General features: G+C 42.0%; 1 protein-coding gene across 6 annotated transcripts in view; it reads right to left on the reverse strand.

Moving 5' to 3' along the window:
- The window catches only part of LOC134339362 (dedicator of cytokinesis protein 7-like), a 223,323-nt gene that overhangs the window by 128,050 nt on the left and 81,629 nt on the right, over positions 1-13,644 (reverse strand). For all 6 annotated transcript variants that reach the window (XM_063035799.1, XM_063035798.1, XM_063035797.1 and 3 more), the window contains exon 15: positions 4,701-4,818. In XM_063035799.1, the coding sequence (XP_062891869.1) occupies positions 4,701-4,818 (118 nt within the window). The remainder of the gene's footprint in view (positions 1-4,700; positions 4,819-13,644) is intronic.

Raw genomic sequence — 13,644 nt, forward strand, 5'->3', positions numbered from 1 at the left:
AGTGGACATAAAACTGGAAAGCTGCACAAATGGGTTCAGGTAAAGCCATGGAAGATTTTGAAAATAAAGGTGCTTTAAGTGGAATGCAGAAGTTAGGACAGGTAATGGGATGGATACTCAAAGCCAACATAAAACAATGAAGAAAGGGAAGGATGAGAAACAAGACCTTGAACTTGAAGATCATACACTTCCCAACACTATCCCATCTGTCAGTTCTTTGTCTATTATCCTAATCTGTCCGTCCCTCTGCAGCCTCTCTACTTCTTCAAAACTACCTGCCCCTCCATCTCTCTTCGTATCTCCTGCAGACTTGACCACAAAGACATCAATTCCGTCATCCAAGTCATGGATATGTAACGTAAAAGAGGCCGTTTGCAATGCAGACCCCTGTGGAACACCACTAGTTATCGGCAATGAAGTAGAAAAGACTCCCTTTATTCCCACTCTTTGCCTCCTGCCAATCAGCCAATACTTTATCTATGCTAGTAACTGTCCTGTAACACCATGGGCTCTTAACTTGTGAAGCAGCCTTACGTGCAGGGTCATGTAAAAGGCCATCCGAAAATCCCAGTACGTAACCGCCACCAATTCTCTTTTGTGTATCTTGCTTGTTACTCCTTCAAAGAATTCCAACATACTTCTCAGGCAAGATTTTCCCATAAGTATGCTGACTGCAGCCTGTTTTATCATGTGCCTCCAAGTACCCGGAAACCACATCCTTAACAATCGACTTCAACATCTTTCCATCCATTGAGGTCAGACTAACTGGCCTATAATTTCCTTTCTTCTGCCTCTCTCCCTTCTTGAAGAGTGGCGTTTTCCATTCTTTTGCAATTTTCCATTGCCCTGGACCTATGACAGAATAAATTGATTCTTGAAATATCAATTCAAGATGATGTATAAGATGATGAGAGGCATTGATCGTGTGGATAGTCAGAGGCTTTTTCCCAGGGCTGAAATGGCTAGCACAAGAGGGCACAGTTTTAAGGTGCTTGGAAGTAGGTACGGAGGAGATGTCAGGGGTAAGTGTGTTTTTTTTTACACAGAGTGGTGAGTGTGTGGAATGGGCTGCTGGCAACGGTGGTGGAGGCGGATACAATAGCGTTTTTTGAGAGACTCCTGGACAGGTACATGAAACTCAGAAAAATAGAGGGCTATGGATAACCCTAGGCAATTTCTAAGGTAAGGAAATGTTTGGCACAGCGTTGTGGGCCGAAGGGCATGTACTGTGCTGTAGGTTTTCTATGTTTCTATCATTACTAATGCCTTCACAAACACTTCAACCACCTCTTTCAGAACCTTAGGGTGTATACGATCTGGTCCAGGTGAGTTATCTACCTTTAGATTTTTTAGTTGCCCAAGAACTTTCTCCCTAGTAATGGAAACTTCACTCACATCTTCCCCTGGACATTCCCAAACCTCTGGCATACTGCTAGTGTCTTCCACAGACTGCCGCAAAATACTTATTCAGTTCATCCATCATTTCCTTGTCTGCCATTAATACCTCTCCAGCTTCATTTTCCAGCAATCCAATACCTACTCTCACCTTTCTTTTACACTTTATGTATCTAAAGAAGCTTCTGGTAGTCTCTTTAATATCATTGGCTAGCTTACCTTTGTATTCTATCTTTTCCTTCTTTATGACTTTTTTTAGTTGCCTTATGTTGGGTTTTTAAAGCTTCACTTCCCATTAATTTTTGCTCTATTATATGCCCTCTCTTTGGCTTTTCTTCAAGAGGTGGCATCTAAAACTGAAGACTCTTGCCATTCTTGAACACGTCCTCTTCTCATTACTTCCCATCAGAAGGTACCAGAGCCTGACGACCCACACTCAACTATCCAGAAACAGCTCCTTCCCTCCACGATCAGATTTCTCAATAGTCCATACACCCATGAAACTACTATGTTGTTCCTTCTTCTTACACTATTTTTCTAATTTATCGTTATTTATCTTTGCACTATACTGATTCCGCAAAACAACATACTTCACATCATTTAAATCAGTAATAGTAAATCTGATTCCGACTCTGATGGGAACTGGAGCAAGGGGAAAACAATCCGCTGGAGGGACTCAGAGCATGAAGCAACAGGTGTGGAGGTCAAGAAATAGTCGATGTTTGACTAACAAGTCTCTTTCCCATTCTGATGAAGGTTTTCAACCTGAAATATTAACTGTTTCTCTTTTCATACATGCTGCCTGCCCTGCTAAGTTTCTGTGCACATTTTATGTTGATAGAAGAAATTATGTTGAAGCAGATAGAAACAGAAAAATGATGTAGTTACACTGTGAAGAAGACTGAGTTTGGGTTCCGAGTAACAATATAGCCACCTTCTCATTAGAAAACTTGTGTGTGAATCTTGACCATAGTCTGGTTTAGACTTGGGTCTCAGGCTTGGTCGAGACTTGCTGCTCGAACACAAAAGAGTAAATGGGAAGAATAAGCCTTTAGCTGTTCGAAGATTCTTAGTTTCATTACAGACATCAATTGGAGACAAATACCGAAGAAAACATCTTGCAACATCTGAGGTAGTTTATTATTTCAACAGTGAAATGAAGAATATTAAGTGTAAGGTGTTAATTAATACACATGATGTCTCAAAACGGATGCATCTACAGTCCAATATCCTGTGGGAGTAAAAGTTCTTGCAATCTTCTCAAGTATCAATGATTACACTTTAAATAATCTTGGTTCTACAGCAAGTACAGTATGTACTGCTCTGTTAATACCCACTCTGCAAAAATATACAAAATAGTTGAAAATTAGTTATATAACTCTTAGTATCAAAAATGCAAAGGGCTGAAATCTGTGTGAAAGAAGCGTGTTGACTCTCACTAACGATGCGAAATTCACAGACTTTGGCATTAAATAAATCTCTTCCCAAAGTTCAACTTTGATAAGGTCTAACCCATTTCTGGCAACCAAAGAAAACGTCATCTGGAAGAACTTCTGAACTAATTAGCATCTCAGAAAACATGACGTTTCTCAAACCTCTTGTCTGGCTTCCAGCACCTCTCCCCAGAGCAACATTTCTGGCCTTTACTTTGACCATAGACCATAAGATATAGGAGCAGAATTAGGCCACTTAGCCCATTGAGTCTGCTCCACCACTTAATCGTGGCTGATTTATTATCCCTCTAACCCAATTCTCCTGTCTTCTCTGTTATCTCTGATGCCCTAACTAACCAAGAACATATCAACATCCACTTTAAATATACCCAAAGACTTGGCTTTCACAGACAACTGTGGCAATGAATTCTACAGATTCACCATCCTCTGGCAAAAGAAATTCCTCCTTATGTCTGTTCTAAAGGGACATCCTTGCATCTTAAAGTGACCCTCTGTTCCTAGAGTCTCCCACTATAGCAAATATCTCTCCACGTCCACTCTATCTAGGCTGTTTGACAGTTGATAAGTTTCAATGAGATCCCCCACCCCATTCTTCTAAACTCTAGTGAGTGCAGCCCAGAACCATCAAATACTCTTCATACCCTTTCATTCCAGAGATTATTCTCATGAACCTTCGCTGGACCCTCTTCAATGCCGGCACATTTTTTCTTAGATTGGGCCCAGTCTAACCCATTTCTGGCAACAACAGAAACCTTTGTCCAGAAAGGCTTCTGAACTAAATAGTGTATTGGAAAATAGGTGGTCTCTCATATAGTACCTCTGGCTTTCTACACCTCTCCCCATTGCAATGTTTCTGGTTTTTATTTTGATGTTACGTTTATTCCTTTTCAAAATCTGTTTCCTCCTCTTCTATGTGAAGAACCCAATTTCTCGCACTCCTTTTCTTCCGTTTTCAAATGATAATTTTATTACACTGTCGTATGTGTATTCTTCCATAGCACCTTAAAGCTTTGGCAGTACCAAAGATGCTTCGTTCTGCATTTCAGTCATTGAGCCCTATTCCCATTACCCTGTCGTGATGAAAAGTAAAGGTCCTCCAACAACACACACAAAAAACTGAAGGAACCCAGAAGGTCAGGCAGCATAAATGGAAAGTCAACACTTTGAGTTGAAACTCTTCATCAGGTCTGGAAAGGAAGGGGGAAGAAGCCAGAATAAGGAGGTGGGGGGAGGAGAAGGAGTATAATCTGGCGGGTGATAGGTGAAGCAAAATGAGAGGGAAGATAGGTGTGTGGGATAGGGGGATGAAGTGAGAAGCTGGGAGGTGATGGGGTGGGGGGGGGAGGGTAAAGGGCTAAAGAAAAAGGAATCTGACGGAGAGAAGAGCGGACCATGGGAGAAAGGCGAGACATCGATGGAGGTGATAGGGTGCATTTAAGGTTCTATAATATTCAATATTTTATGTGCAATTAATGGCAATAGAAATTGAATCAATAGAACTTACTGCTTTGTTATTTGTGTTATAATGCTAAATATCACTTCTGACATTATGATAGTACTACAGAATTAATGAATCTCACAAGTAATCCTGGATACTTGAGGCAAAACATTAAAGAACCAAGTTTTTTTTCTTTAAAATCTTTCAATCTGCCCCAAAGCTAAAGCTTAACGTCAAGCCTGATTTACCCTTTTTGCCATAGTGATAATCTCATATACTGTCTTCATTTGCAACCTCTCAATAATGTATAAGAATCCCATTCCTTTTTCTCAATATATACTTTGATAGTAGGTACATGCTATCATATGTTTACAGAATAGAGTTGCAAAACATTGATGCAAGATGCTTTTTACCGCCATTGCACTATTGGCATCCTCCCCTGCCATGAACTGGACTTTCACGGCAATATTTCGCACAGACCCTTGACGGCTGCTGAAATTCAAGCTCTGTGGGTAGACGTATACCAGGTTCCTAAAGGCAACAATGAAAGTGGGTTAGGACAGACAATGCACAAAGTAATGCCACATACCAGACTTTGTGAATGCTTATTTCAGTTAGAGATACAGCACACTAACAAGCCCTTCTGAAGAGAAGGATGAATCGGGAACACTGGTTACAACAGACGACCCCAACAGATTCACAGGTGAATTGTTGCCTCGCCTGGATGTACTGTTTGGGACCCTAAATGGAGGTAAAGGATAAAGGAGGAGGTGAATTAGCAGGTGTTGTGTTTCTGTTGCTTGGCAGGATGGATATCAGTGGGGAGGGACAAATGGACTAGACAATCATGGAGGGACCAATCCCTGATGAAAGCGGGGGGGGGTAAAAATGGGCTTTGAAGATGGCAGAAGCTGCGAAGAATGATGTGTTGAATATGGAAGCTCATGTGGTTAGTGAGGACAAGAGAAACCATCTCTGTTAAGGCAGCACGAAGATGGGGTGAGTGCAGATGTCTGGGAAATGGAGCAGATGTGGGTGAGGGCAGCCTTAATGGTGGGGGAAGGGAAACCCATTCTTTGAAGGGGGACATCTCTGTTGTCCTGCAAAGGAAAGCCTCATCCTGGGAACAGATGCGGTGGAGGCGAAGGAACTGAGAAAAGGGAACAGCATTTTTACAGGAGACGGGGTGGGAAGAGGTATATACAAGGTAGTCGTGGGAATTGGTAGGTTTATAAAAGATGTCAGTAGACAGTTTATCTTCCAGAGATGAAGACAGAGAGATTGATAAAGGGGATAGAGGCGTCAGAAATGATCAAGTGAAATTAAGGGCAGGGTAGAAGTGGAAGACAAAATTGATGAAATTGATGAGCTCAGCAGGGTGCATGAAGCAGCATCAATGCAATCGTCAACGAAGTGCAGGAAGAGTTGGGGAGCATTATCAGGGAAGGCTTGGAACATGGACTGTTCTAGGTAGCCACCAAAAAGACAGGCATAGCTGGGGCTTATGCAGGTGCCCACTGTTACCCCTTGGGTTTAGAGAAAGTGGGAGGAGCCGAAGGAGAAATTGTTGAGGGTGAAGACCAGCTCTGTCAGATAGAGGAGGGTGGTGGGGGGGAGGGATTGGTTGGGTATTTTGCTGAGAAAGAGGTGGAGATCTTTAATGCCTTCTTGATGGGGGTAGAGGTGTATGGGGACTAGACATCCAATGAGAAAATGAGACTTCAGGGCCAGAGAACTGAAAGTTATTGAGGAGATCAAGAACACTTGAAGTGTCGCAGATGTAGGTGGGAAGGGACTGAACTAAGGGAGATAGAATGGAGACATAACATGCAGACAAGAGTTCATTGGGGCAGGAACAGGCAGACACAATGACAGAGATCTGGACAGTCTGGTTTGTAGATCTTGGGTAGGGGGGAGAATTGAGCAGTGCAGGGTAAAGAAGCTATGAGCATGGTGGCAGTGGATGGGAGTACTCCAGAGCTGATGAGGTTAGCGATGGTGTCAGAGACAATTTTCTGATGGTCCAGAGTGAGGTCCTTTCAAAGGGTAAGTAAGAGGAGGTGTCTGACAGTAGAGCAAAGTAGAGGTCAGACTACCACCCTACAACAGCACCCCACTTTGTCTGTGGGTTTGATGGTAAGGTTGGGAATGGTGCAGTGAGAGTGGAGGCAGTGTATCAGAGAGGGTAATGTTCAAAGAGTAGAGGGGAGTGCTGAAATCAAGCTGGTTGATGTCTCATTGGCAATTAGAGATGAAAAGACCCAGAAGACGAAGGGAACCAGAGCTGGGTGTCCAAGAGGAGAAGAAGGTTGGAAACAGGACAAGGAGTCATCAATGTAGGATGGGAAATCTTTGCCAAAGAAGTGGGCTCAGAGACGGAAGCAACCGAAGAGGAACTCAGTGTCATTGCAGGCATGGAACTCACTTATGTGCAGGGAAGAGGAGACAAAGGTGTCTGCCTCAAAGAAGAGAAGGACAGAGGGAATGGTGAAAACACAGCAGGGATTAGAGTTGGGATCAGAGGGAGAGGAGGGTTGGTAGCGTCAGAGGAGTAGAATTGGTTCGGGTGTACAAGGAAGGAAAGGTGAGAGGAAGATGAAGGCTCTGATGATCCAAGAGGTGACAAAAGAGCCTAAAAGACCTGGGGTTGGAGTGGTGGTGGAGGAAGGGGACACTGGGGGGGCTCAGTAACAGCGAGGAAGGTCTCGACCTGGAGATGGATCAGCCATAAAATGTGGTCTGATCTTCATCTAAGTCACAATAATAGACAAACACAATCTGCCTAAGCTAATAAAACACAAACAGCTGCATTTTTCATGTTTTTATTTAACATATTGTTGAACCATTCACAGTCCAGGCTGGAAAAAGTATGTGAACCCATGTACTTAACACACACAAAATGCTGGAGGAACTCAGCAGGCCAAGCAGCATCTGTGGAAAAAAGTACAGTCGACGTTTCGGGCCCAACCCTTCAGCTGGACTTGTATTTAATAACTGGTAGAACTAACTTTGCAGCTATAACCTCCACCAAACGTTTCCTGTAGCTACTGATCAGATTTGCACAATGGCAAGGAGGAATTTTAGACCATTCCTCCATACAAAACTCTTTCAGTTCATCAATAATTTGGGATCCCTTGCATGAACAGCCTTCTTTAGGTCATGCCACAGCATCGCAATTGGGTTGAGGTCTGGACTCTGACTTGGCCATTCCAAACAAAAATTTTCTTCTTTTTAAATCATTCTGTTGTTGATTGCTCTTGCATTTTGGATCATTGTCTTGTTGCATCATCCAACTTCCATTAAGCTTCAGGTGATGGAATGCTACCGACTTTCTCTTGTAAAATGTCTTGATGCAATTTTGAATTCATTGTTTCCTCAACGATTGCAAGCTGAGGCAGCAAAGCAGCCCCACACCATGATGTTCCTTCCACCGTGCTTCACAGTTGCAGTGAGGTTTTGGTGTTGGTGTGCAGTGCCCTTTTTCCTCCAAACATAGCAATGTACATTTCTGCCAAAAAGTTCAACTTTTGTCTCATCTGTCCACAGAACATTGCCCCAGAAGCATTGTGGAACATCCAGGTAGTCTTTTGCAAGCTTGATACGTGCAACAATTTCTTTTTTCGGAGAGCAGCGGTTTCTTCCGTGGTGTCCTTCCATGAACACCATTCTTTTTCAGTGTTTTTCTTATAGTGGACACGAACAGAGACTTTACTAAGTTCTCGAGATTTCTGCAGGCCTTTTGCTATTACCCTTGCGTCTTTTTCACCTCCTTCAGCGTTCATTGATTGAATGCTTTTGTAGAAGGCATTACCCCAGAGGTTCACATAACTTTTTGAACCTAGACTGTGATTGTTTAAATAGTGTAATTAGTATTGACGAGAAGTACAATTGTGTGTGTTTGTGTGTTATTAGTTTAGACAGACTGTGTTTGTCTATTATTGTGACTTAAATCAAGAACAGAACACATTTTATGAGTAATTAATGCAGAAAACCAGGTACTTGCAAAAGGTTCACAAACTTTTTATTGCATCTGTATGTGAACACCGATTCTAACATACGATATGGCAGTAGTATACACACAGTGTGATCCTAAATCCTCTGCATTATGAAAGAACTTACAAGCATAGCCACTGAACACACCCCTTAAAAGGTAAAATCCCAGGGATTTTCAACAAGTATTGTCATTTATTACCATACTCCCTTTGAAAATGTGGTGCATTGTGAGAGGTGGTTAAATGAACAGAAAGGCATTTTTTTTTAAGGTAGTTTTTCACTGCATTAGTGTCCATCACCTGATAAATATTCAATCCCCATTCGGTTAAATGCACTCATTCACTATAATTAATGTTAATAATCCTTAACGATTATCCTGAAATTCATGGAAGTTTGTATTGCTCTGTACAGGAACAGAAATACTTGAAAGCAGACTTTTTTTAGGGCAGTAAATATATTAGGTTAATGGTCAAAAACCCTGTACTGCATTTATTCCAACAGCTGTCATTGTTCAAAATGCCTGAAGGGCTTCAGTACTACAGGTACTGAACCCAAAAGAGTCTCTGGGCATCACATTGACCCAGATTTATACACTTCTGCAAAAAAGCAATGAAAAGCACACACCAAACAGATGGAATTCTATAAAGTGGAGCCTCTGCAGACCTAGACTCATGCATCCAAAAAACAAAGTTGCTGGAATCAACATAACTGAGATTTTTATCTTGCAACTTATTTTAAACTTTTGAATTATTTAAAATTATGTACCACTTATCGACTGTAAAATCTGTCAATTTGTGCAAGGAACCATGCTTATATTGTATAGCTCTGGAAAGAAGTGTATGTACATCCACTACAGTTCTCTGTGTTGTTCAAGACACAATCAAAATTTAGCTTAAGCACAAGGGATTCTGCAGATGCTGGAAATCCAGAGCAACACACATAAAATGCTTCAGGAACTCAGCAGGTCAGCCAGCACCTTCCGACCTACTGAGTTTCTCCTACATTTTGTGTACATTGCTCAAAGGATAGCTGTATTTCTCACATGTACTGTGCATTGAAACATATAGTCAAATGTGTCATTTGCCTTAGCGACCAACAGAGTCAGAAGATGGTGCTGGAGGAAGCTTGCAAGTGTTGCCACGCTTCTAGCACCAACATAGCACATCCATAATTCACTGACCTTAACCCATGCATCTTCGGAATGTGGGAGGAAACAGCAGCACCCAGAGTAAACTCACATGGTACAGGGAGAACACACAAAACAGTGGCAGGAAATGAATTCCAATCGGTGATCGCTGGTACTGTAAAGTGACTACGCTAACCGCTATACTACCGTGCCACCCAATTACACAAATTAACATTTGCTGACAATTCAAACACGAGGAAATCTGCAGATGCTGGAATTTCAAGCAACATACATAAAAGTTGCTGGTGAACCCAGCAGGCCAGGCAGCATCTCTAGGAAGAGGTACAGTTGACGTTTCGGGACAAGACCCTTCGTCAGGACGGTAGGGTCTCGGCCCGAAATGTTTGCTGACAATTGTTGTCTTAAATCATGTTTTCAGGGTAATGGCCAAATCTGCTTTGAAAATTAAGAACAATGTGTTAATTAAGTATCCCATTATAGATCATTTTACTTGAAAATCAGCAAATAAGGTCAGAAAATTTAGACAGTTGTGAATCCCCAAACTGTGTATCAACGTGTTATCTCTCAGCTGTTTTGCAAAGTGGCCACCCACTTTTACGTCCACTGTTAGAATCAGGTTTAATATCACCTGCATATGTTGTGAAATTTGTTGTTTTGTGGCAGCAGTACATTGTAATACATAATAATAAAAAATCTATAAATTACAATAAAAATGTATACTTTATAAAAATTACAATAAATGAGTAATAGAACATAGAAAACCTACAGCACAATACAGGCCCTTCGGCCCACAAAGTTGTGCCGAACATGTCCCTACTTTAGAAATTACTTGGATTACCCATAGCCTTTTTTTTTCATTTTCATTTTTAAATTCTTTTTATTGATACATAATCTTCTACAGCTATGAAATGATACAAGACTTCAAAAATTGATATATATACAGTTAATAAAGCTGAAGAAAAAGTTATCAAAAAAGAATAATATGATAATGAAAAAAATTATTTTTTTATAAAGAAAAGAAGGAAAAAAGAGAACCCCAACTAACTAAAAGAAAAAAAACCCCACTAACTACGAGAGAAAGAAAAAGAAAAATAAAGAAAAAAAGAGAGGGAAAAAAACCTATTAGGAACCAACTCCCGAAGCAATACGTCTTACAATCATCTATATATATAAAGAAGAAAAATCATCAACCACCAATTCACATTCATATAAAATAAGATTGGAAGGAAACCATATAAATTAATTCAAATTAAATGATAATATTTGGTGCGACAGCAGCGCACGTGGCCACTTCGCTGATGTCTGTTATCTGTCAAGTAGGGGACCGTGCACAATTCTGATTTGATGGAGACAGACGTGAGAGTATGGAGGAACATCTGGAAAACTTCTGAAATGCCCGCTTACTGCTGCTGCTACTGTGTGGTAACTGGAATCTCCAGAGCTGAAGGCCCCAAAATCCTCGGCTTTGTGTGTTTCAGCGGCCGGGGCAAGGTCAAAGGCGCTCGACAGAGGATGGCGCTCAGGAGGCTGTATCGGAGCGGCTGGTTGGAAGCTCAATGTTTTCCGATGGATGGACTCAGTGTCAGCTGTGGTCAGCTGCTTCCAAGGCATCGGCAAGTTGATACCTGGAGGTTTATGGCAGTGAGTTTCTCCCTTTTGCCTCCTGCTATCAGGGACTCAGGGACTGCTGAGACTTTATTTACCGTGCCCATGGTTTGTTCTTCATCAAATTATGGTATTGCTTTGCACTGCTGTAACTATATGTTATAATTATGTGGTTCTGTCAGTGTTAGTCTGGTTTGTCCTGTTTTCTGTGATATCACTCCAGAGAAACATTGTATCATTTCTTAATACATGTATGCATTTCTAAATGACAATAAAAAGAGGACTGAGTGTTCTCATAATCTAATCTAAAAGAGCCCCATCTTCTCTCAAAATTGAATCGAGGATTGAAAGTTCTACTTCTAATTTTTTCCAAACTAAGACATAACGTTACTTGGGAAAACCACTGAATTAATGTAGGGACAGAGATGTCTTTCCATTTCAATAAAATAGCCCTTCTTGCCAACAATGTAACAAATGCAACTACATGCCGGGCTGAAGATGAAATACCCTGAATATGATGCGGAACTACCCCAAATAGAACAGTCAGTTATTATTTAATAAAGGAGAGACTATCCAAAATATTTCCTACCATAGACAACTAGATGCACTGTGGAGAGTGTTCCAACTGGCTGCATCACAGTCCAGTACGGAGGGGCCACTGTACAGGACTGGAAAAAGCTGCGGAAAATTGTAGATTTGCCAGTTCCGTCATTGGCAATAGCCTACCCAGCATCGGGGACACCTTCAAAAGGTAATGCCTCAGAAAGGTGGCATCTGTCATTCAGGGATCCACTCACCCAGGACATGCCCTCTTCTCGGTGCATCTGTAAAAACTTGTGACTCTTTGGTGACATAACAATTCTCCTCAAACTTCCAATGAAATATTGCCACTGTCATGCTGCCTTTGTAATTGCATCGATATGTTAGGCCCAGGATAGATTTTTAGAGATGCTGACATCCAGGAACTCGGAACTGCTCACTCTTTCCATTGCTGATCCCTCAAAGAGTGCATGTTCCCTCAACTTACCCTTCCTGAAGTCCACAATCAATTCCTTGGATTTAGTGACATTGAGCGCAAGCTTGTTGTTGTGACACCACTCAACCAGCTGATCCATCTTGCACCCGTACGCCTCATCACTACCATCTGCAATACTGTCAACAATAGTTGTGTCATTCGCAAGTTTATTGAGGGTGTTTAAACTATGCCTAGCCACCGAGTCCTGGGTGTTGAAACAGTAGATCCATGGGCTACGTACACATCCATGAGATCTTCCAGTGTTGACTGTCAACGAGGAGGAGATATTACTTCTGATCTGCATTGACTGTGATCTCCCAGTGAGGATATCAAGGATCTAGTTGCTGAGGGAGGTACAGAGGCCCAGACTTTGGAGCTTGTTCATTAGCACTGAAGGTACGATTATGTTGTACACTGAGCCGTACTCAATAAACAACAGCCTGATGTAGGCATTGCTATTGTCCAGGTGATCCAAAACCAAGTGGAGAGCCAGTGACATTGCTATAGATCTATTGTGAAACAGGCAAATTGCAACTTAGGCAGGAGTTGTTTCTAGTCATGATCAACCTCTCAAAGCACTTCATCACAGTAGATGGGAGTGCAACTGGGTGGTAGTTACTGGGGCTGCTCATCTTGCTCTTCTTAGGCACTGGTACGATTGTTACCCATTTGAAGCAGGTGGGAACCTTTAAATGCAGCAGTGAGAGACTGAAAATATCCTTGAACACTCCCACTAGATGGTTGGCACAGGTTTTCAGAGCCCTGCCAGGTATACCATCAGAAAGATGTTCTGACATCAGTCTCCAAGACAGAGATCATAGGATCACCAGGTACAGCAGGGATTCGCACAGGTGCACATTTATTCTGTTTTTCAAAGCGTGCATAAAAGCTGTTGAGCTCATCTGGGAAAGAAGCATTGCAGCCATTCATGACATTAGGTTACACAAGCCCTGCTAGAGCTGATGTGCTTCCGATTCAGTCTCTAACTTCAAGCAGAATTAATTTTTTGCTCTTATAAAAGCCTTCCATAGGTCATACCTGGACTACTAGTATACCTCTGGATCACCGGTCTTGAAAGCCTCAGATCTATCCCTCAGCAGATTATGAATCTCCTGGTTATCCACGGCTTCTGGTTTGGGTATGTCTGGTATGTTCTTGAAGGCACGCTCTCATCCACACAGGTCTTGATAAAGTCGGTGACAACTGTGGCATATTCATTCAGAATCAAAGATGAATCCCAGTATATAGTCCAGTCCACCAACTCAAAGCAGCTCTTTAGGTGTTCCTTCACCTCCCTTGATCATACCTTCTTAGTCCTCACCACTGGCGCTAGGGTCTTTTGTCTCTGCCTGTACGCCAGGGGTAAAAGTACAGCCAGATGATTGGACTTTACAAAATGTGGGCATCGACGGCACGGTAAGCTTTTGATGGTGGCATATCAGTGTCAAGTGTATTGGCTCCTCTGGTTCCACAGGTGATATGCTGGTGGTAGCTGTTCCGAAACTTCTTCAAGCTGACCTGTTTGAAATCCCTCACAATGATAGGGAAGGCATCAGGGTGCGCTGTTTCATGACTGCTGATCACAGTGCCTGCTGAC

Source organism: Mobula hypostoma, chromosome 29, assembly GCF_963921235.1.
Source record: "Mobula hypostoma chromosome 29, sMobHyp1.1, whole genome shotgun sequence".
NCBI classification, from domain to species: domain Eukaryota; kingdom Metazoa; phylum Chordata; class Chondrichthyes; order Myliobatiformes; family Myliobatidae; genus Mobula; species Mobula hypostoma.